Source organism: Coenobita brevimanus, chromosome 72 (assembly GCF_032717465.1).
Source record: "Coenobita brevimanus isolate Jiangsu-jjx chromosome 72, ASM3271746v2, whole genome shotgun sequence".
NCBI classification, from domain to species: Eukaryota; Metazoa; Arthropoda; class Malacostraca; order Decapoda; family Coenobitidae; genus Coenobita; species Coenobita brevimanus.
Window position 1 is genome coordinate 7,797,044 of NC_137025.1, and position 24,431 is coordinate 7,821,474.

The window sequence follows — 24,431 nt, forward strand, 5'->3', positions numbered from 1 at the left end:
TGATGTGTGTAGGGTTGAACTTCCTAGCTTATAATTCCCGTCTGGTCTGTTTCCACATTTACCAAACTTGATTACATGGCATTTGTCCACATTAGATTTCCATTAACCATCCATTGCTCCATCCATGAAGATTATTTAATTCTTCTTGTAACTTTCTGCAAGAGTCTATGTTTGTAATTCTTCTTTGTGTTTTTGCATTATCAGCAAACATACTTAGATAGCTTCCATTTCCAATGTTGCTGTCAGTGTCATTTACATGTACTATAAACACAATTGGTGCCAGCTCTGAGCTGTGTGGATCTCCACTAGTCACTTCTCTCTGTGATGAGTAATTCGCCTTTAGTACTGTTCTCATTTCCCATTTTTTGGAGAAAATCTTGGATCCAACAGTACAAATTACCTTGGATTTCTCCTTGATGGTACAATTTTCATAAAAGTCTTTGGTGTGATACTCTGTCAAATGCCTTCTTGAATTCCAAATAAATACTGTACTGTCTGCCCATCCTTCTCTTTTCTGTAGCATTTCTTGCAACTCTGTCATAGTGGCTTAAAAGATCAGTAACATGATTTTCCCTTTCTAAAACCGAACTGTCTTTCTTTTATCATATTGTGTTTTTCCAGATGATTTACCCAAATTTTTCATATCAGCTTTTCTGATAACTTACAATGGTGGTCAGTGATACTGGTCAGTAGTTAGATGTATTTTGTCTGTTTCCATTCTTGAATAGAGGAACAGTGTTTGCTTTGTTCCAAATATCAGGCAGTTTACCTTGACTTAAGGATTCCTGGAATATTAAATATATTGGGCAACTTAGCTCTTCTGCACATTCATGTAATACCCAACCTGAAATCTTGTCAGGACCATTTGCTTTTCCTTTGTCTAATTTGCTCAACTCTTCCTAGACCTCCTGCTCCGATATTCAAATACAGCATTTGTTAATATGTGTGGGCATGCTTGTTCCTTCTCATCTTTCTCAAATCTACCTTCTTCTGTAGAAACTGATTGGAATTTTTTGGTAAGTACTTCATAAATTTCTTTATCTTTGATATAGAACTTCCCCTCATCCATGGTGGACTGTATTTTATCTTTGATTTGTGTGCATGCATGTGACGGTGCATGTGTGTAGGAAAAATGAACATACCTTCACAGCACTTAAATTATTAATGCTGTAGCACTCATTTTCAGAGAATACTATCATGGCTCCTCGACATCAGTCACTAAAGGTATTTTTAAATAATATTCATGGCACTCAAACCATTAATCCCAGAACACCCATTTTTACTGTATAGTTTCCTGTCCCAGCCCCACCACCTACAAACATTACAAGCTATCTCACCCATTCACATACTCACCATGCCTGTTTCTTTACTCTCCTCCCCATAATGGCTTCATGGTGCAGTGGTGACTATGTGATTGATGTGTATGCTTGTATTTTTAGATTTCAGATATATAGAGAATTACTACTGTTGTACTTTCCATTTTTTCTGTGGGCTGTACCCACCACATTCATTAGTGGGAAATTGCATTGAAGCTAATGAGCTGACATATTTCAGACTGCATGGGAGAGTAAGCTGAAGAATGCAGAAGAAACAGAAGACATTGGAGTGCGAGAGAATGGTAATTTTTTGTTATTACCGTTTCGTTTTCATTTCGTTTTTAAAGGCTCCAACATGCTTGCATGCGTCAGCCTTGGTCACCTCCACGCTGCACGATCCATTGCAGCCTCCCTGTTCAGTCCCTTAACCCTGAGGTCACACTTAATGACCTTGTCCCATGTCTTTCTCGTTCTACCCCTCATAACCCCACCCCCAATATTAAAACTTCTCACCTTCCTCACCCAATTATCATCCCCCATCCTCTCCACATGTCCAAACCATCTCAATCTACCTCTCCTCATCACAACACCAATACACTCCAGTCCCATCCTACCTCTCAACTCTTCCATCGTAAACCCAGCCCCTCCAGGCCTTGGATGCAGGGACGCACTGCACATCCACCTAATCATTGTCATTTCTGTACGTCTGAGCCGGCGAATATCTTTCTCCTTCACTGCCCAGGTCTCACTACCATACAGCATTACACTCCTAACTTATGCTGCATACAAAGACCCCTTAGCACGTAGGGAGAGTCCTCTCAATGTCAGGAGAGGCAAGAGCTCCCTGAACTTCTTCCAACCACTTCTCACCCTAGCCACAGAGCCCCACCTCCAGCACACAACATGTCTCCCAAATAACAAAACTCTTCCACACATTCAAGAGATTCACCAGCAAATTCAATCCTTTCACGTCTGACAATCTCCACCTGCTCACCCCGACACGCCGTACACATAAAATCAGCATTATCTCGCAGTCTACCTCTGATACCACTACATCTCTTATGCACCCATTTATCACAAACATTGCACAAGATGGAATTGCTTCCCACGCCCTTGTGGCAAACTGCACATGGCCACTCTCCCTCGTCTTTGACAGTACCACCACCAACCCTAGATATCATCACTTTTGTTTTATCTGCATTTACCCTTAAACCCTTGTGCCCCATACCATCTCTCTTCCTAAACTTTCCCTCCGCCTCTCTTTTGTTCTCTGCAATCAACACCAAATCATCAGCATACAACAACTCCAACGGGAGTCCGTTTTTAGTGTCACGTGAAAGGGCTTCAAGTACCATGATAAACAACATGGGACTCAAGACTGACCCCTGATGCACACCAACATTCATGGAAAACTCATCTCTCAAATCTCCATTCACTTTTACCTGGGTGTGAGCACCCACATACATAGCCATAACCACACTAACCAGCCACTCCTCCAAGCCAAGCTTTCTCATTCCTCACTTCACCACCTCTCTAGGGACTCTGTCAAAGGCCTTTTCCAAATCAACAAAAACAAAATAAAGATCCCTTCTCCTACCAATATATTTTTCCTGAAGCTGACGAACAATGAATATAGCATCAGTGGTCCCCCTACCTGGCATAAACCCAAACTGCATCTCATCAATATTCACTCTTTCTCTAATCATACCTTCTAAAACTCTCTCCATTACATTCATTATCTGATCTAAAAGCTTTATACCTCTATAATTTCCTCTTTCCAGGGCATCACTCTTCCCTTTATACATATTTACAATTACACTTTTCAGCCAATCATCTGGGACAACACACTCGTAAATAATCCTATTTATCAGGTCAGTGACTAAACTCACCCTTATATCGCCTGAGGCCTTCAACATTTCGGCAGTCAACCCAGACACACCTGCTGCCTTCCCCACTCTCATCCTGCCTATTGCCTCACTCACAGTAGCAGTATCAATCAAAGGCCAAGGGCCAGACACTGGATCTGCTGGCTCCAAACCTTCCCTGTCCCAGTCAAACTCCTCATTCAACAACCGGTTATAATGCTCTGTCCATGCATCTTTAATATCCTCACTGTTCACCCCTACCCTTCCTTCATCATTCTTCACACACTGCTCACCTATAATATCCCGATTATCCCTCTTAACTTGACCTGCCACCCTAAATATCATATTTTTCCTTTCCCCATGATTTAGGTTATCAAGTAATAGTCTCTGTGACTCAGACTTTGCCCTGTATACCTCTCTTCTAGCCCTAGCTTGGCAGCCAAATATTCCTCTTTGCTACCACCCTTCTTCCATTCCCGTAAAAGCCTTCTTTTCTCCTTAACTGCAGCTTCTACACCCTCATCCCACCACCAAGTTACTTTATATCTTGGTGGTCCTCTTGTCCAACAGCATGTTACATCAGTAACTCTCAAGAAATTGTTCTTGAGGGCTCTGTACTGTTCATTAATGCCTCTGTCTACAGCTCCCTGTTCAGCCACCACTCTCCTCAACTCGCTATAGAAGGCATCCCTTACTACTTGGTTTTTCATGCAGTATTGCCATACAGTATTATCTTTTACTCCTTCATTACATGATGCTGTGGAAGGACAGAAGAGGAATTATTGTTTGCAAAGACTATGGACTTCATTTGTCCACATGCTTCTGGTGTGTCTGGTGTCCCTGTGGTGGCAGGTTCTGGCATAATCCCAGGAAATGTACAGAACTCATACAGTATGGCAAATTCTTGCACCATTGGAACTGTAAGGAAGTACTTGAGTAGGATTGTGGATGGTAGAAAAATGAGAAATCATCATTGGACAGTTTTAAGAATGAAAGGCCATACTTGAAAATATGGTATGGGCACTTCACCATTATGTTGCCAGGGAATTGGATTTCCCATAGCAGATTTTTTTTTTTTTTCCCTCCCCCCGAAAAATCTTCTCTTCCTTGGTAATGAGGGTACATATTATATGCCCTAGAATATCATACTGTCCTTGCCCACAGGGTTACAGTTGTATAAATTATTAGTAGTTTGGTGCATAATTAATTTTTGCGATGTTATTGGGAACCCACGAAAAATGTTAGTTATTATCTTACTCTAGTTAGGGTAGTTGTTGAATGCTGTGAAGAGTTTTAGGGCGCTAAGGCTGCAGTGCGTGTGGATAGTGAACTGTGCGAGTTTTTCTATTTGAAGATGGGGTTGAAACAGGGATGTGTCATGTCTCCATGGTTGTTCAATCTGTATATGGATGGGGTTATAAAAGAGATATAAGGTAGGGCAGTGGATGTTGGAGTGGCCCTAATGAGAGAGGGAAGTGTTTGGAAACTCCCTGTAGTGTTGTTTCAGATGATATTGTGTTGTTAAGTGAAGAAAAAGGGGAGCTGCAAGACTTGGTGGATGAGTTTGGGAGAGTTTGTGTGTAAGAAACGGAATTTAAAGGTGAATGTAGGGAAGAGTAAAGTTATGGTCTTTGAGAGAGGTGGAGTCAGTGAATGTACAGTAAGGTTGGTTGATGAAGAAATTGAAAATGTGAGTACATTTAAGTACTTGGGTAGTGTGATGAGTAAGGATGGAAGTTTAGAGGGTGAAGTGCTTGAAAGGGTACAACAAGGAATAAAGGTTGCTGTTTCCTTGAAGGCAGTGATAAGAAGCAGGGAAGTGAGCATGGAAGTGAAAAGTTATTACATGACAATACAGTGGAAGCTCGATTATCCAGACTCGGATTATCCAGCTTTCGGTATATCCGGGCCGTGACCCAGTGGTTCAGTGGTACAGTAATTCATAGAATTATCCGTACGATAGCTCCGGTTTAAACAGGAAGCATCCAGTTTCTAGGGAGAGAGGCATGGATAAACCAGAGAGAGTCTTGCTCACCCTGCCCCCACCCACACCTTCTGCTCACAACTCGATCACAAGGGTGGTAGGATGGAGTTTGGTGAGGCAACTTATACTCCTGACGTAGCCTAACCTTGCTTAACCCTTTAACCGCGGGTATTGTTTTGGTCTGACTGTCCTCTCCCGCGGGGGTTTCAGCCAAATGTAAACAAACCTTTAAACCTTAATAACTCTGCACAGAATAAAGCTAGAGAAAAAAATAAGGTACCATTAGAAAGTACTAACCTTCAGCTTTCCATTGATGTAGGTTTCATGACTTTGTTGACTTTCACAGGACGGGCAGTGCCGTTAGAAGTGAGGGGTGTAAAATCACTATTTTTCGCTCACACATCATTACCTTCGCTCATACACCATTACCAAATGCCAACCTCATTCTGATAATAATACTATAAACTTATATGAACACTGCACATACGATAAACACCCACTCTGTGTTCACTGAGGCAGGTAAAAGGCACTGTAATTACCTGCACTTCACTGCCACATCAGCGGTGTTGTAATCACTATTTTTCGCTCACACACCATTACCAAATGCCAACCTCATTCTGATAATAATACTATAAACATATATGAACACTGCACATACGATAAACACCCACTCTGTGTTCACTGAGGCAGGTAAAAGGCACTGTAATTGCCTGCACTTCACTGCCACATCAGCGGTGTTGTAATCACTATTCTTCGCTCACACACCATTACCAAATGCCAATCACATTCTGATAATAATACTATAAACATATATGAACACTGCACATACGATAAACACCCACTCTGTGTTCACTGAGACAGGTAAAAGGCACTGTAATTGCCTGCACTTCACTGCCACATCAACATGTGTTGTCACTCACACAGCTGGACAGATACTGATGCGCGCTTGGTCAGGGGCGGGGTGGGGGGCCCAGGGGGTGGGAGGTGGGGCCCCAGGGGGGGGAAGAGGGAGGTGGGGGTCGGCTGGAGTGAAAGAACTTAATAGCTACTCTCCCTTGAAATAATTGGCGCACGGAAAAAACGCGGGGTATTCAAATTATTCACAAACATTCGAGAATGACACCCGCGGTATGGTCCAGTTTTTGCAACGTCATTCTGGAATGACACCCGCGGTTAAAGGGTTAACTACTTAATAATTTAACCTAATTTAACCTAACCTGGGCTCCAGTTGGGAAATTGGGAAACTAAATCCACTTTTGTGTACGATGAGTTTCTTCCATTATGCCCAAAGCAATCGTAGGTACGGCTTAAAGAACGTGATAAAAGAGAAAATCTTTCAGCAAGAGAAGGTAATATACTACCCTCAAAATAGAAAAACACAGAAAACTGGAGGAATATGAAGTGAATTGGTGAGGTCTTTAGGCTGTATGCTTAGACGAAAAGTGATGGGTTTCCTAGTTTTAGGGAACGAAATGAAACAAGAATGTCTGCTGATCAGAAAAAAAAAAAAAAATACTCATCTCATGTGTTCTCGTAAGTTAGCATTCAGTTCTGCATTCTTCATTAGGTATTGCGCCTCCCAACACATTTCGGACCAACAGAGCATAGTTATTCCTTCCTCTTACATTTACTGTTCACTCTTTTGTACGTTCTTAAGTGTACTGTATGTGTGAAAGAGAGTATTAATACAAACAATAATGCATTCCATTAACCCCATCATAGCTGTCAGCCTCGAACAATGGTTTACTGTACTGGTGTCAGGGATGTTGGGTTAGGGAGAGCTATTAAAAACTGCGAACAATTATGGGAAGGGAACGAAGGTCACTGGTATGTTTTCACGACCCTCCTCTACCATCTCAAACAGTCAGGCGGTCTGCCACTTCATCTCAGATGTTTTCGCCGATATGTTTAAATGCTAATGTAACATGCACCCTAATTATGAGTAAGTTTCTTCCAATATGCCGGAAACAAACTTAGGTAAGGCTTAAGGAACGTTATGATAATAAGAAAACAAACTAGATAAATACAAAAACAAACTAGAGAATATGAATTGAATAGGTAAGGTTATTAGGCTGTATGCTTGGACGAAAATTTACGAGTTTCACAATTATAGGGGACGAAATAGAACAATTATGTTTACTAATAAGAAAAAATACTTTCATCTCAAGTGTTCTCGTAAGGTGGCATTCAGTTCCACATTCTTTGTTCGATGTCGCTTCCCAACACATTTCGGACCGACAGAGCATACAGTTATTTCTGCTCCTTACAGTTAAGTGTACATTTTTTGCACATTCTTTTGTTCGTTCGTGTATGTGTGAAAGAGAGAGTATTGATACAAACAATAATGTATTCCATTAACCCCTTATGGCTGCTAGCCTTGAACAATGCTTTACTGTACTGGTGTCAGTAACGTTAAGTTAGGGAGAGCCATAAAAACTGCGAACAATTATGGGAAGGGAACCAAGGTCACTGGTATGTTTATACGACCCTACTCTACCATCCCAAACAGCTCGGCGGTCCTTTCATCCCAGATGTTTTCGCCGATATGTTTAAATGCTAAAGTAACATGCACCCTAACTTTATGTTTAAATTCTAATGTATCATGCCCCCTAATTTTCTTTCACGAATCATAACAAATCACAAGATGGGTTTAGAGAGGAGGGGAAAAAGCCAGGTGCACCAGACGAGTCTTTTCACATCTGTAAGAAAAAGAAACTGACTTTATAACTTTGAAAAAATGGTTTCAAGGTCTGCCACGGGAGCACACAAATTTCTGAACTCACGAACATTGAGTATTTGAGGTGGGTAAACATACGCTTTGCTGTAAGCAGTAAAAGCACCTTACCAAATCAGTTCATTCTGATAGTCTGTTATATTTTTCTGATTATTTCTGGGTTGGTAAATAAACATTTCTTGTTAAATCTTTCCCCGCTGTTTTTATCTGTTCTGGTGTGACGACTTTTTGATTCGTTAACATAATGGCAGAAGACACTGTTCTAATCTAAGTGTTTAAACCTGGCCTAACCTAGCTTAACAGCACCTAATAATGTAACCAAACCCAATCTTCAGTTGGGAAGTTGGGAAACGAAGTCCACATTTGAGTACGATGAGTTTCGTCCATTGTGCTGGAAACAATCGTAGGTACAGCTTTAGAACGTGACAATACTAACAGGGAGGAAATCTTTCAGTAAGAAAACGTGATTTACCGAACTGAATATAGTCTGATAAATACTGACACAAGCTGGAGGAATATACATTGAACTGGAAAGGTCTTTCTGGTACTTAAGTGTACATTTACCGGTAAATAAATCAGTCTAACAGTACAATACTTGTGTTTCCGCCGGATTAATCGTGCTTTCGGATTAATCAGGCACCCCTTAACACCATATAGCCCGGATAATCGGGCTATCTCTGTATTGTTTTACCAACTCTGACGTATGGAAGTGAAGCTTGGACGTTGTTGGAGGGACACAAGTCAAGAGTGAGAGCAGTGGAAATGAGTTATTTGAGAGGAGCCTTTGGAGTCACATAGAGGGACAGACTGACAAATGAGGATGTGAAGGAGCATTGTTGTGCGGATGTGGATGTGATAGGAAGCATTAGGAGAAACACACTGAGGTGGTTTGGCCATGTGGAGAGGATGGAGAGTGAGAGACTGACGAGGAGAGTGTATGTGAGTGAGGTGGAGAGGGAGAGGAAGGCCAAGGATGAGATGGAAGGGTGGAGTGGAGAGGTATATGAGAGAGGGGAGTGTGAATTGGGAGCAGGGCAGTGAAATGGCGGGGGACGGGGTAACGTAGAGACGATATGTTTGTGGCCACCCAGTATAAGGGATGAAGGCGTCTGGCAATAGATAAATAGATAGGCAGAAAATGGAGACAGAAGCCAAATTTTAGTTGAAATTTCAGTTTTAGCTCATATCTGTGGTATATAGCAGGCTCTCATTTTACGATGAAGATATGTTTGAACAAATCCATCGCTTAACGATTTCTTGTATATGAAGTCAGTTGTAACATGGGTTCATTGTGAATGCATTTTTGGCCAAAGGTCACCCACCTAATAGAGTCCGAAAACAAGTTGCCAACTCACATAAACTGGTAATTGTATCACTTCACTGCACTTCATTGCTGCTTGCCACAAAAAGTAAGTCTAAAAAACTAATTTCCAACTCACTTAAACTGGTTTTGAGTGAACGAGCGATGTTTGCTCTGAGTCAAGTAATGAATTGCCCATCCTGACCTGACTGTTGTACTAAGCTGAAGCTAGTATCTCTACTACTACATGAAGTACAGTTGAAAATCTTTCTGCATGTGATACATTCACTTGGTATATTTTGTTATCAACTAAAAACTTAACCATAAAGGAATAGGAACCCCTTGGAATCTCGTGTTTTCCAAGGGATTGTTCAGCTCAGATGGGTGAACACCTCAGTTATGAAATCAAATTCAAGAAGATTTTCTGTCGTCAGTCTTTGTTGCATAAGTTTATTGAGTGTGGTAGGGAAGGTATATGGAAGAATTATTATAGAGAAAGTAAGGGGGATATTGGAAGTCCTAATGAGTGATGAACAAGGTAGCTTTAGGAGTGGCAGACGTTGTGTGGATAAAATACTTGCAGTGAGACAGATAGCAGAGAACGCTTGTGAGAAGGACCATAAGGTGTTTATGGCATTCATGGATCGGAAAAAGCATATGACAAAGTAAAGAGAAGGATTGTGGAAAGTTTTGCGCATGTACAATGTAGATGGTAAGCTGCTAGGTGCCGTCAAGAGGTTTTATGATGGTAGTGAAGCATGTGTGAATGGTTCTCAATCGGTGTGGGCATGCGACAAGGTTGTGTGACGTCCCCATGGTTGTTCAATAGTATATATATATATAGATGGGGTGATGAGAGAAGTAAAAACACGAGTAATGGAGAGAGAGATGGCGTTGATAATGAATGTTGATATAGATAGGGTGATGAGAAAAGTAAAAACACGAGTAATGGAGAGAGTGATGGCATTGGTAATGAATGTTGATGGATGGAATAACTCAAATTTGTTGTATGCTGATGATGCAGTACTGCTTGCAAATACCAGACAGGAACTTGGTAGGCTAGTGCAGAGCTTTGCTGATGTCTGTGAGCATCGTGCCTTGAGAGTAAATGTAGAAAAGAGGAAAGTGATGGTTATTGAGAGGAGGTGACTCCCAGTGTGATGTTACAGTGAATGGAGAGAGACTGGAGTTGGTGAGAGAGTTCAAATGCCTGGGTACAATGATAGAAAAGAGAGGAAAATGTGCAAAAGAAGTGGAAAGTAGAGTGACACAAGAAGAAAAGTAGATGGTGCAATGAAGGCCTTGATAAGAAACAGAGGCTTGAGTGTTGTATCTGCATGAGGCTTACATGAAGGAGTGTTAATGCCAACTTCAACATGTGGATGTGAGACTATGGTGTGGCATGAAAATGAAAAGTCAAGAGTAAAAGCAGTGGAGATGGGACTGCTGAGGAATGTATGTGGAGTACAAAGGGTGGATAGGACACGAAATAATGTGATTTGTGAAAGATGTGGAGTGAGGAAGTCGGTGGATGCCAGAATTGAAGAGAGTGTACTGAGATGGTATGGTCCTGTGGAGAGAATGGATAACAACAGAGTGGTGAAATAGGTATATCTGAGTGAATTTGAAGGAGGGAGGAGGCAAGGTAGGCCAAGGAGAAGGTGGAGAGATATGGTGGGTGAGTGTATGAGGAAGAGAGGGTTGGAAGTCAGTGAGGCTAGGGAACTGACAAGAGATCGAGCTTGCTGGATGAATGTTGTGAGGAGAGGTGCATGATCAGGGATTTGGCACCCCTTTTTAATGTGGCAGCATCCGGATTGACTCAATTGGATACGTTTATGTGAAGCTACAGAATGTGGTGAATGTTTTTGGCGTATCCGATAGAGCCAGGATTCCGGGGGCTTGAGTGATGAGTGAATGGAAGCGTGGCCCATTGGATTGGGCAAATTTGGGCTGTCTGAACATTACTACTCCTCACCCTGTTCTAGGGTGGGAAGGGAGGTCCAGATGATGATGATGAAGTCTATTTTTTGGCATCAACTCTAGCAGTTAAATACAGTATCGGATATTCCGCGTATAATTTTATTTTGGGGAAATTATAATAACATGACGCTTGCTTGCTCATCACACGCTCACAAAGCACACTTTACTGGTAGTTATTTCATTCGACTGCACTACACTTGCTGTTTGAGCTCCAACACCACACCATTTTTCCATCATCAATACTAAAGCAGTGATAGAGACGAGTACAAAGGCCATCATGGAACAAACAAATGATGACTCTTGCATGTGGGCAATCTTATTAGTGAAAATAGCAATCATATATCAACCAGTGTGGCTTTGTCCATCTATCTATCTATCTATAGCCCGACGTCCTAATCCCGCAAAGGGTGGCCACAGACAAAATGCCTCCAAGTTGCTCTGTCACCCACCATTTGACTACCCTCCCCCCAACTCGCCCCCTCCTCCCTCATATACCTCTCAACTCCATCCCTCCACCTCATCCTCGGTCTACCCCTCCCTCTCCCTCCCACCACCTCACCTACATACACCCTCTTAGTCAGTCTTTCATTCTCCATTCTCTCCACATGTCCAAACCACCTCAGTGTATTTCTCCTAATCTTCTCAACCACATCCACATCCACCCCACAACGTTCCTTCACTTCTTCATTCGTCAACCTGCCCCTCCATGGCACTCCACATGCTCCTCTCAAGTAACTCATTTCCACTGCTCTCATTCTTGACTTGTTCCCTTCTTGCAAGGTCCATGCCTCGCTTCCATACATCAGGGTAGGGATCACAATACTGTCATGCAGTGACTTCTTAACTTCCATACTTACCTCCCTATTTCTCATCACTGCTTTCAGTGAACCAACAACCTTCCTTCCCTGCTGTACCCTTTTACGCACTTCATCCCCCAAAGCTCCATCCTTACTCATCACACTACCCAAGTACTTGAATGTACTCACATTCTTCAAATCCTCACCATCCAACCTCACTGTACATTCTTTGACTTCATTCCTCTCAAACACCATAACTTTACTTTTGTTTACATTAACTTTCAGTTTCCTCCTCCTACACACTGTCACAAATTCATTCACCAAACCTTGCAACTCCCATTCATCTTCACTCAACAATACTGTATCATCAGCAAAGAGCAACACCGGAATCTTCCAAATCTCACCCTCATTCATTAGAGCCACCCCCACATCCACTGCCCAACCTTGCACCTCCTTTACAACCCCATCCATGTATATATTAAACAGCCATGGAGACATCATACAACCCTGTTTCAGTCCCACATTGAGATCAAAGAACTCACTCATCTCACCATCCACTCGCACCATAGTCCTAGCTCCTTTGTACATGCTCTTCACAGCATTCAACAATTTTCCCTTCACCCCATATATTCTTAATACCTTCCACATACCTTGCCTATCTGTTCTGTCATAAGCTTTCTCCAAGTCCATGAAGGCAGCATACACTTTCTTTCCCTTCTCTAGATACTTCTCCACTAAACATCTTAGAACAAATACCTGATCTACACACCCTTTTCCCTTCCTAAATCCCCCTTGTTCGTCTCCAACTAGCTCCTCTGTCATATGCCTAACCCTATCAATGAGTATTCTACCATATATTTTACCAGTCACACTAAGAAGGCAAATACCCCTATGGTTACCACATACTTCTCTCTCCCCTTTTCCTTTGTGTAAAGGAACAATTATACCTGATTTCCAGTCCTCTGGAACCCTTCCCTCTTCCCAAGCCAATCTACACAACTTCCATATCCACTCCACAACAATCTCACCCCCATACCTCAGCATTCTTTTGTATCGTTGTATCATATCATTTATAAAGGCTCCAACATGCATGTGTCGGCCTTGGACACCTAATGGCGGGTCTTTATGCTGCTCAATCTATAGCAGCCTCCCTATTCAGTTCTCTATTCCCGAGGTCATGCTCTGTGACCTCATCCCAGGCCTTTTTTTTTTGGTCTGTTTTTTGCAACCCAACCCCTGATATTCACATGTCTCACTTTCCAAGCCCAGTTATTTCCCTTCATGCTCTCCACATGCCTAAACCATCTCAGTCTGCCCTTCCTTGTCAGAGCACCAATACACTCGAGTCCCATCCTTCCTCTTGACTCTTCAGTTGTAAACATAGCTGCCCCAGGCCTCACATTCAAGAACACATTACACATCCAAATACACTCCAGTCCCATCCTTCCTCTTGACTCTTCAGTTGTAAACATAGTTCCCCCAGGCCTCACATTCAAGGATTCATTACATATCTATCTAATCATTTTCATTTCTGTACATTTGAGCCTATGAATATTTCCTTCCATTACTGCCCAAGTCTCACTGCCATACAGCATTGCACTCCTAACATGCTGCATACAGATCCCTTAGCATGGAGGGAGAGCCCTGTCAGTGTCATGAATTCCTAACTTTTGAACTTTTGTGCCATCGACTTTTTAATTCATTGCATTCCAGTTCATCGTATAAAAAGAGTCAGCTGTATTATTGCTCCTCAAACTACATAACTACCTGTGGTAAAGTTAGGATCAGTGACCACTGATATGGCAGTAAGTTTTGTATATTGGAAAGAAATAAGGTACTTTAAATATTTAATGCATTACCAGTACCAGTTTAGAATATGAATTATGATATCAGAGAGGCACATGCCAGTAATATGATAATGCCATAGGTTAGCTATTGTTGATAGTGGTAATGGTGAGTTAAGCATGATGACCTTATTGATTACATACCTATGTATTTTGGTGACACATTAATGTTATGGTGACAAGGTCATCTTTGATTCAGCTGGTGGGCAATGTGTGCTGCATCACTTGATGTTCAGTGTGATTTTGTGATCAAAGCATAGAATAAAGTGAGTGTGTAGAATTTAACAAAATATTTTAACGATGCAATGGAAATCTTTAATGTAGTGGTGGTATGGAGGAAAATACTATGTGTGGGTCACTGACACCGAAGTCAAAGATGATGCATCACACATGGGCTTGGGTCACAACAATGACAGTGTACACAAAAGAGAGATTCAGGATGTGTATGAAGCGTTCTTTACTTCAGACAACAAGGCTTATGTACAGAGAGAGAGAGAGAGAATGGGACCCACATTATGAAGGAAATTTATGTGGAATTTGGTTGTCACTTTTTGTGTGTGCTCATGTTTGGCCTTAAGATGATTTTTTCTTTCTTTCATTCCCCCCACCCCCTAAAGCATTGTTTGATAGGTAAACTGTATGCCCATATGTTTAGGGTCAAGGTACAGGTAGTATTCTCCTATGTATATCCATCATGTTAAGTTAGAAGTGGGTTAAGTTATTGCATCTCGGTAATAAGGCTTTATCTCTTCCCATGTGCCGAGCTGCAGACAGTGAGATGCTTTTTGCAAAGGAGGTTGCTGAGCTGCTTTCCAAGAGCAAACATACCACCATGTCATCCAATTCACTGCAGCCATATGACCCTTCAGTTCCCCAAGGTGAGCCTGTGGGACGTAGGCTTAGGAGGCTTCCAACCACTTCTTCCCTAGTTATTTGCATATCTCATAAATGAGCAGTTTCCCCTTTATGTGACAGTTTTCTGGTACCTGCAGGGAGATAAAGAGTAGGCCCTTTTGTTGCATACTACTGTGGTGTATGTCCTGTTACCTTTGTACAGTTTTAAATGGGAGGTACTTTAGTAATGTAAGGTGTTTTTGCCAGTTGTGATCCATAAGTCTGCTTCCAAGGAGTAGTTTGTGTTTATCCTCACATAATGCTGCTAAGAGGTGAGCAACTTGCCACACTCACCTTAAATGTTAGGACTGATTTGCCTAGCCTCAAGCCCCAGCTTCTGACTGAGCAATACAGGATTGGATGGAAGGATGGATGGATGGTTATCTGTCATCACTATGATCATCTCATCATTGATTCCCTCAAGTAGATGAGTTGAGAAAGAATACAGATGTAAGAGAATTGTCAAACAGTGTGCACAGTTAAGTGAGCAGATAACCATTCAGGTATCATTCAGGCTTCTGAAATCTTAACTTATCGCAAAAGCAAAAACCAGATGCATATTATATATGCATGTATCTAGGAAGAAATTCTGGAAAGAGGTGCGGAAATGTAGAAGTGACAGCTGAAGGAAATGTGAAAGTGTGAGGGATTTAAGTGGTATGAACACATGGGGATGAAGTAAGGACCAGATGGGAAGAGTATTGTGAAAGCCTGATGAATGGGAATAGAGAGAGCAGAGCAACTGTAAACATGATTCTTAACACATGGGGATGAAGTAACGACCAGATGGAAAGAATATTGTGAAAGCCTGACGAATGGGATTAGAGGGAGTAGTGCAACTGTAAACGTGATTGGTTTTGGGGGTGTGCGAGAAGGAGTGCAGTGCCAGGAAGCATGACACTCACACAGGTGAAGAATGCTGTGAAACGGCTGAAAAATGTGAAGGCAGTTGAGGTTGATGAGTTGCATGCAGACATTAAGTTTGGTGGAGAGGGCAGAATGAAGTTCTTGCTGGAGATATGTAGGAAGGCATGAATGAGTGGAACTGTGCTGGCAGAGTGGAAGAAGGCAGTGATTGTACTTCTGTACAAAAATAAAGGTGAGCAAAGTGAGTGCAAGAATTATTGTGGCTTAAGTTTATTGAGTGTTGTAGGGAAGGTATATGGAAGAATTATTATAGAGAAAGTAAGAGTGATGTCAGAAGGCCTAGTGAGTGATGAGCAGGGTGGCATTAGGAGTGACAGGTTGTTGCAGTGAGACAGTGGAGAAGGCTTGTGAGAAGGACCATAAGGTGTTTATGGCATTTATGGATGTACAAAAAACATACGACAAAGTAGACAGGGAAGGATTGTGGTAGGTTCTGCACATGTATAGTGTAGATGGTAAGCTGCTAGGTGCCATGAGGAGTTTTTATGATGGTAGTGAAGCATGTGTAAGGGTAAACGGGCATCTAAGTGAATGGTTCACAGTCATTGTGGGTGTGCGACAAGGGTGTGTGATGTCCCCATGGTTATTCAATATATACATGGATGGGACAACAAGAGGAGTGAAAACACGAGTAATGGAGAGGGGTATGGTGTTGGTAATGAATGTTAATGGATGGAATATCTCAAATTTGTTGCATGCTGATGATGCAGTACTGCTTGCAAATACTGGACAGGAACTTGGTAGGCTAGTGCAGGGTTTTGCTGATGTCTGTGAGCAGTGTGCCTTGAGAGGAAATGTAGAAATGAGTAAAGTGATGGTAATCAAGAGAGACGGTGACTCGTAGTGTGATGTTACAGTGAATTGAGAAAGACTGGAATTAATGAGAGAGTTCAAATACCTGGATATAGTTATAGAAAAGAGAGGAAACTTACAAAAGAAGTGGAAAGTAGAGAGACACAAGGAAGGAAAGTAGCTGGTGGTTTGAAGATCTTGATAAGAAATGGAGGCTTGAGTGTTGCAGTTACGTGAAGCTTACATGAAGGAGTGTTCATGCCAGCTTTGACTTAAGGATGTGAGACAATGTTGTGGCATGAAAATGAAAAGTAAAGAGTAAGAGCAGTGGAGATGGAACTGCTGAGGAATGTATGTGGAGCACATAGAATGGATAGGACGTGAAATAGTGTGATTCATGAAAGATGAGAGATGAAGTCTGTGGACACCAGAATTAGAGAGAGTGTACTGAGATGGTACAGTATGGTCATGAGGAGAGAATGGATAACAATTGTGTGGTGAAAAAGGTATACCCATCCATCCATCCAGTCTTCCATCATCCAGTCCTACGTTGCCCCATGAGGAGCATAGGAGCCCAGGGCTAGGCAAGTTGGTCCCGCCATTTAAAATGAGAGTGACAAGCCTCACTCAACCCTGAGTGGCATTATGTGAGCAATAAACCTCAACCACCCCATGGATATAAACCTACACAGGCTCAACCTGACTGGAGTGACGTAATTACCCACTAAACCACCGGGTGCCAAAATTTGGTTATATGGTTACCACCCAGCATAGTAAATGGTGTCCTGGTGTACAGGAAACCATTTGGCTTGTCACTCAGTGTAGAGTCACCCACTGGTAGAAGGAAAAGGAAAGAATGAAGGAAAGAAAGACGAGGTAATGTAAAGTCACCCGTAGGCAGAAGGATGAGGAAAGAATGAAGGAAAGAAAGACGGAAGAGGATGAAAGGAAATAAGGATGGAGGAGAGGAGAGGGCAGACACCTGAGAGTAGCACTACATCGAGTGAGGGGATGGTGAGCGCCCCCACCTACCACAAGAAAAAGGTATGTCTGAGTGAATTTGAAGGAGGGAGGAGACGAGGTAGGCTGAGAAGGTGGAGGGATATGGTGGATGAGTGTGTGAACAAGAGAGGAGTAGAAGTTGATGAGGCTAGGGGACTGACAAGATCGAGCTGGCTGGATGAATGTTATGAGAAGAAGCACACGATCAGGAATTTGGCACCCCATTTTAATGTGACAGCTTTCGGATTGACTCTATCGGATTCTTTTATGTGAAGCTACAGAATGTGGTGAAAGTTTTTGGCATATCAGATAGAGCCAGGATTCCATGGGCTTGAATGATGAGTGAATGGAAGCATGGCCCATTGGATTGGGTAGACATGGGCTTTCTGGACGTTGCTACTCCTCACTCTGCCCTAGGATGGGACAGGAGGTCCGGATGGTGATGATGATGATGATATATATTTATAAATACAGTAAGACTCTCACCATATTGAACTGAATGAGGGGGAAGCCTGGTTCGATAAAGATGAAAGTTTAATAACTCCGAGGGTTCCCCCTCCCCCCCCAGGTGGGAATTCAAACATGATTGAAAATAAATTAGTACGGTATCATATTTTAATAATGTAAAATATAACTGTACCAGTTTTACAATAACTGGCCCATAATTTCACCCTTTTCAGTTTATTTCTCATCTTTGTCATTGCACATCTTCATGACTAGTACAGTGTTACTATAACTTACCACAATTCGGCAGTCATAATGGGAGGAGAGCATTTTCAGGCCAGATAGGAGTAAAGAGGATAGGAAACACATTTATTGTACACTGTACCTGTACAGATGATATACACTGCTTACACAGCCATTCTTCTTGTATGCTGTACACTGAGTTTACTGTCATTCATTATCATTGTTGGGAAAGGTGGTTTCATGTGGTTCTGGTGCAATGTCTGGTACAGAGAGTCCGAGGTGCTGGAGGTTGGGGTCCTGGAGGCTGTACTGCTGGATTCTGAGGCTACGTGGAGGCTGGCTGAGGATGTTGATGCTACAAACTCAGCAGAGGTCTCTGACTCTGTGTGGAGTCTCATGGCAGCAGGGGAGGGCACAGACTTGAAAAACTTGGAAATCTTGGCCTGGGTCTGCCTTGGCTGCTGCAGCTGCATTATCTTAAGCGTGATGAGCTGCATAGTCCACCAACTTTGTCTGTGTTGGTCAAGATTGGATCAGCACAGTCGATGGCTCCATCTAGAGACAGTCTAGATGCCTCCTTTCCTCCTCCTCCTCCTCATTTTCCACCTTTGCTGGTGTCCTATCTTGTAGTTCAGCCACAATTTCCTCATCTGTCTGGTGATGGTTGCCAGGCACATGAGCATCCTCATCCAGTCACTCTTGCTGCTGCTCCTCAGCAAGGTTCCCCTGCCCTGCAGTTGCCAACATTTCTGTCATCCTCAGCAGTTCACACCCCTCAAAATCATGTTGTGGTGGTGGCATCTTTGGGGTTCTGAGGAGTTTACACCATCTGTTCTTGAGCATGGCAAGTGGCACTTCTTTCCATGCTTCTACCCATTTGAAGATAGCATCCATGATGGTGTATTTCTTGAAATTGTGCAGGGTTTTCTCGCCTCTGGCATCCTTATATTCACCCTGGTCCATCTCATCTTCATTCACAACGAAGTACTGGTTCAGGTAGATGTTTCTGTAATGCCTCTTTGCAATCTTTGTAGCTCCTTGGTCCATGGGCTGGATAAGGGCAGTGGTGTTGGACAGCAGGAACACAACCTTGATTTGTCCATCCATGCTGCAGAGTTTGCCAGAGGATGGATGGGCTGGTGCATTGTCCAAAAGCACTACTGCCTTTCATGCCATCATGACTGATGTTATACCTTTTTTGGTGTTGCCTCATGGGAGGGTCAGAGTAGTGGTAGAACCAGTCATGCATGATATCATTGGTAAACCAGGTTCAGGTTGGCATTGGCCAGAATGGTGAGATGCCCCTTCATTGATTTATGCCCTGGAGTGCTGCCAATATTTTTTGAAACCTGGTTATTTTTAGTAGAGCACACTAGAAGAGCCCCATTTTGTCTGCAGTGTGGATTTGAAACTCATGCAGGCCCTTCTCTGACATTAGCTTTTGAAAATGCTGGACAAACGCCTCTGCAGCATCAACATCAGCGCTGAGCATCTCTCCAGCTATGGCCTCCTTAACAATGCCATGGTGCCTCCTGAACCTTCACAGCCAGCCATCAGTATAATGTACATGTAATCTTTGATTCCAGGGTGCAGCATCTGTGCTGCATGTTGGATGTCCTGGCCACACACAGGGACACCCTCAGCTCATTCCTGCATGTACCACTTATATACAACTTCATTGAGTTTCTTGTTGGGCAGTTTCCCAGTTCTGAACACATCCTTTCCCCTCCTGTCACCTTCCATTTTCTTCAGTGCCTCCTTTGTTTTGTCTTTAGCCTTCAAGGTATCATGAAGGGTTGATCTTTTAAGAATATACTAATGCATGAAGTTGTTCTTGCTCATGCTTTTCTTGTGCACCTTGATCGCCTCCATCTTCACAGTGGTCATAATCCTCCTCCTTGCTTTTTCAGTAGAGAAAGTACTAGGCGTTTCCTTATGAGAAGCCATTTTTCACAGTCATTATGGAAAATTGCTTACCACGCTCAAGAGACATGAGACTTGCAGGTGGTGATGTTAGCATAATGAAAGATGCAGCAAGACTGAGGCTGCCCACATGTGGTACACTATGTCCACTGCCTCTGGTTCCACCCCGACCTATCAGATTTGAGGCCCCAAAATGTCATAACTTGCCACTTCTTCCTATCCACTCCTTCTGGTGAAGCCAAAGTAGGGTGGGGAGGAGGGGACTGCTATCAACATCAGTAACTGCATTCTGAGTCACCCCACATATGAGGAGCAATCTGTTAGGCCCACATAATGCACCTCATAAAGGCGAAAAAGTGCCCCATGGTCTCCGAGCTATCCAGAAGGTCCATGTGATTTTTCCCATTTATCAGATTGTATTTGGTATGTCAGTCAGTTTGGCTGGGGGCCTTTGAAGTGTCCATTAAATCCAATGTTGAGGACCACTTATATACTTTGTGGTGTGTGTGTGTACATGTATATATTTGTACAGTATACAGTAAAAGTCCAATATTTCGTCATCCAAATCCCCGGCAAATCTGACATTTCGGCAGTTTTGAGAAATAGTCCCATTTACGAAAATCTCCGATCGTTCGGCAGATTCTCCGATTTTTTTCGTCAGTTTTGAAATTCTCCATGAGGCTCGCCAGCTAGCTACCCGCCTTTACCCGCCTTAGTGAGTGAGATAGTGAAAGTGATGGAACGAGTCTACCACTGCCATGAAGCTCAGAGGCTAGCTCTTTCTCCTATAGCATAAAGAGAGGACAAACATGTAGTGAGTCTAGCATGGGAAAGAGAATCTGTTTCGCCATTCTTCCGAGTTGTTGCCGTGCTGCTGCCGACTTCTCTTGATTCTTTTGTGTGCTTTGTGAACTTCGTACCGAAATACCTCTGAAATTACTATTCGAGTGTGCTGTAAGCACCGTAACATCAGACAGGAGCTTTGTAACACCTGAGTGGACCAGCCGTGTGTTGTGAACAGTATAAACATCTTCTGCGTGCTTTGAAAATGGCCTCCACGTGTGGAAAGTTAACTGGTGTTAGCAAGAAGCGTACACATAAGATGTTGACTATTGCTCGGAAAATTGAGCTGTTGAAAAAATTAGAGGCTGGCATGAGTAGGAAACAGATTATGGATGAGTTTAACGTAAGCTCCTCTGCTCCCTCCTCTCCATCACCAACAGCAGTCTCTGAACCTCAAGCTCTACTGCCGCAGCAACAGGGAGAAGAGTCCTTAGAGCCTGTTGCAGGACCCTCTACTGCTGGGGACTTCTTCCAGCAGTAGCAGACTCCAATCAACCCCTTCTATTGTACATATATAAATAAGGAACTTACTATAAGTTTAGGTAAGTGCATGTGAACTTGTAGGCCTACTGTACCATTACATTTATATACAGTATGTTCACTAATTTCTTTATTTTTCATATTCATGTATAGTACTGTATTCATTACAGTATTGTACAGTATCAAACAGTATACAGTACTCTCTCCAAACACATTTGTAATGATGTGAGTAATGATGATAGTGTTCACCGAAACATATAAGGTACTGAGTGGGTAGGGTTTTCGATAATTCGGCAATTTTGATATTTCGGCACTTGCCTGGTCCCATAGATGCCGAAAATTCGGACTTCTACTGTATATATATATACAGTATATATATATTCATGCATCCATCGATCATCCAATCCTGTGTTGCCACAAGAGGAGCGTAAAAGCCTGGAGCTAGGCAAGTTGGTCTTGACATTTAAAATGAGAGTGACCAGCCACACTCATTCCTGAGTGGCATTACATGAGCAATAAACCCCAACCACCCCTAGGACAGAAACCTACACAGGCTCAGTTTGATTGGAGCCCTTTCATTACCCACCAAACTATCAGGCACCATAATTTGGTTATATGGTTACCACCCAGCATAGTAAATGGTTTCCTGGTGTACAGGAAAACATTAGGCTTGTCACTTATTGTAGAGTCATCCATAGGCAGAGGGAAGAGGAAAGAATGAAAGACGTGCAGAAGAGGATGGAAGGAAGAAAGGAATGACAGACACCCGAGAGCAGCACTGCATCGAGTGAGTGGATGGTGTGCACCCCCATCTACCACCATATAACACACACACACACACACACACACACACACACACACACACACACACACACACACACACACACACACACACACACACACCACAAATTGACTTAGGACCAGCACACTGAATTGCTATGGGAGAGTTGTCTGTCATTGCTTTGTATTTCCACCTTTACCAAGTGAATTTTTTGGGCAAGAAGTAACTAGCAACTCCTCTGGTGTTGGTGGGAGGTGGTGAAACACTCAGTACGTCTGTGCTTGCCCAGAAGCGAGAGTGGGAGTATATGTTCCTGTCACTCCGAGCTTGCACCTCCCTTTTTTTTTTTTGTATGCATTACTGTTTGCTAATCGAGTTGTCATGCCAGGAAAATACTGCTCAAGGGATGAGAGTGTCTGTATCATTGCATGGAGGCAGGATAATGCCCTATCAACATGATTTGTGAACGTACTGGACGCACAAATTCGACCATCATGAAGATTCTTGCTCCAGCGTGTGGCCTGCCACCTGATGTCATACCAGAGCACAAACATGGTGGTGGAAAGAAGAGGACGACTTCCAGAGGTACAGATATGCTTCTGATGAGGGAAGTAATCAAGAATCCTCACTTGACAGCAGCAGAATTGAAGAGAATGCATCCCTAGCTGTTACAAGACGTCTCAATTCGAACTATCCAACACTGCTTGCAGAAGGAGCTGGGTTTGCCAAGCCGCACTGCTGCCAAGAAACCGCTTCTCACTGACCACATGAAGAAGCAGCGCATTCAGTTTGTCAAGAAGTATGCACACTGGACATCGGATGAGTGGAGAAAAGTTATATTTTCCGATGAAAGCACATTTCAAGTGTTCCAGATGCATTCTGCCAAGGTTGGTCACCCTGCACCCTGTAGTCGATATGACCCTGCTTACATGGTGCTGACTGTTTAGCCACAATCAGTAATGATATGGGCTTGTTTCTCAGGTGAAATGGGAAGGGGAGGCCTCTACTTTTTTCCTAAGAACTTGATGATGAATGGTGGCCTGTACATTCAAGTTCTAAGAGATCATTTGTTAAACGTTTTTGTTAATCATGGGTGCAACTTTTTCATGCACGATTCAGCTCCTTGTCACAAGTCAATAAAGGTGACAAAATGGCTTCAGGATAATTGGATTGAGGTCCTCGACTGGCCTGGCAACAGTCCTTGATCTAAATTGGATAGATAACTCTGGGCAAAGATGAAGAAAATCATGGCAGAGAAGACACCCAATCTGGACAACCTCAAGACTGAACCGACAAATGTTTGGTGCAAAGAAATGTCCTTAGATTACTTTAGAGATTTAAGTGATTCCATGCCAAAATGCTTCAAACTGGTCCAGAAAAACAAGAGAAACATTACTTCATGTTAATGAATAGCATTTCATGAACAGTGTGATAAACAGTACCATGATTGATGAAGGAGGTCCTAAGTCAATTTGCGGTAGCTATATACAGTATATTTATATATGGGTGGTTGGTGTTTATTGCTCAAATAATGCCACTCAAGGATGAGTGAGGCTGGTCACTCTCATCATCTGTGTCAGGACCAACTTGCCTAGCCCCGGGCTCCTACGCTTCTTGTGGGGAACACAGGATTAAATGATGATGATGATGATATATATACTGCATATATATATATATATATATATCTATTGCCAGACACCTCAATCCGTTTGGGGTGGCCACAAACAAATCGCCTCCAAGTCGCCCTGTCCCCCGCTATTTCACTGCCCTGCTCCCAACGCACACCCCCCTCTCTCATATACCTCTCCACCCCATCCCTCCATCTCATCCTCAGCCTCCCCCTCCCTCTTCCCCCCTCCACCTCACTCACATACACTCTCTTCGTCAGTCTTTCACCCTCCATCCTCTACACATGGCCAAACCACCTCAGTGTGTTCCTCATAACGCTTCCTATCACATCCACATCAACACCACAATGCTTCTTTATATCCTCATTCGTCAGCCTGTCTCTCCTTGTGACTCCAGAGGCTCCTCTTAAATAACTGATTTCCACTGCTCTCACTCTTGACTTGTGTCCTTCCAACAATGTCCATGCTTCACTTCCGAACGTTAGAGTTGGTATCACAATGCTGTCATGTAGTAACTTTTTCACTTCCATGCTCACTTCCCTGTTTCTTATCACTGCTTTCAAAGAACCAGCAACCTTTCTTCCCTGCTGTACCCTTTCACGCACTTCACCCTCCAAACCTCCATTCTTACTCATCACACTACCCAAGTAC

General features: G+C 42.9%; 1 protein-coding gene across 1 annotated transcript in view; it reads left to right on the forward strand.

The window, feature by feature from the left end:
* The window catches only part of LOC145407205 (uncharacterized), a 165,309-nt gene that overhangs the window by 72,722 nt on the left and 68,156 nt on the right, over positions 1 to 24,431 (forward strand). Inside the window, exons 6-7 of the mRNA XM_080278243.1 lie at positions 1,555 to 1,618; positions 14,594 to 14,701. Coding sequence (XP_080134369.1) covers positions 1,555 to 1,618; positions 14,594 to 14,701 — 172 coding nt within the window. The remainder of the gene's footprint in view (positions 1 to 1,554; positions 1,619 to 14,593; positions 14,702 to 24,431) is intronic.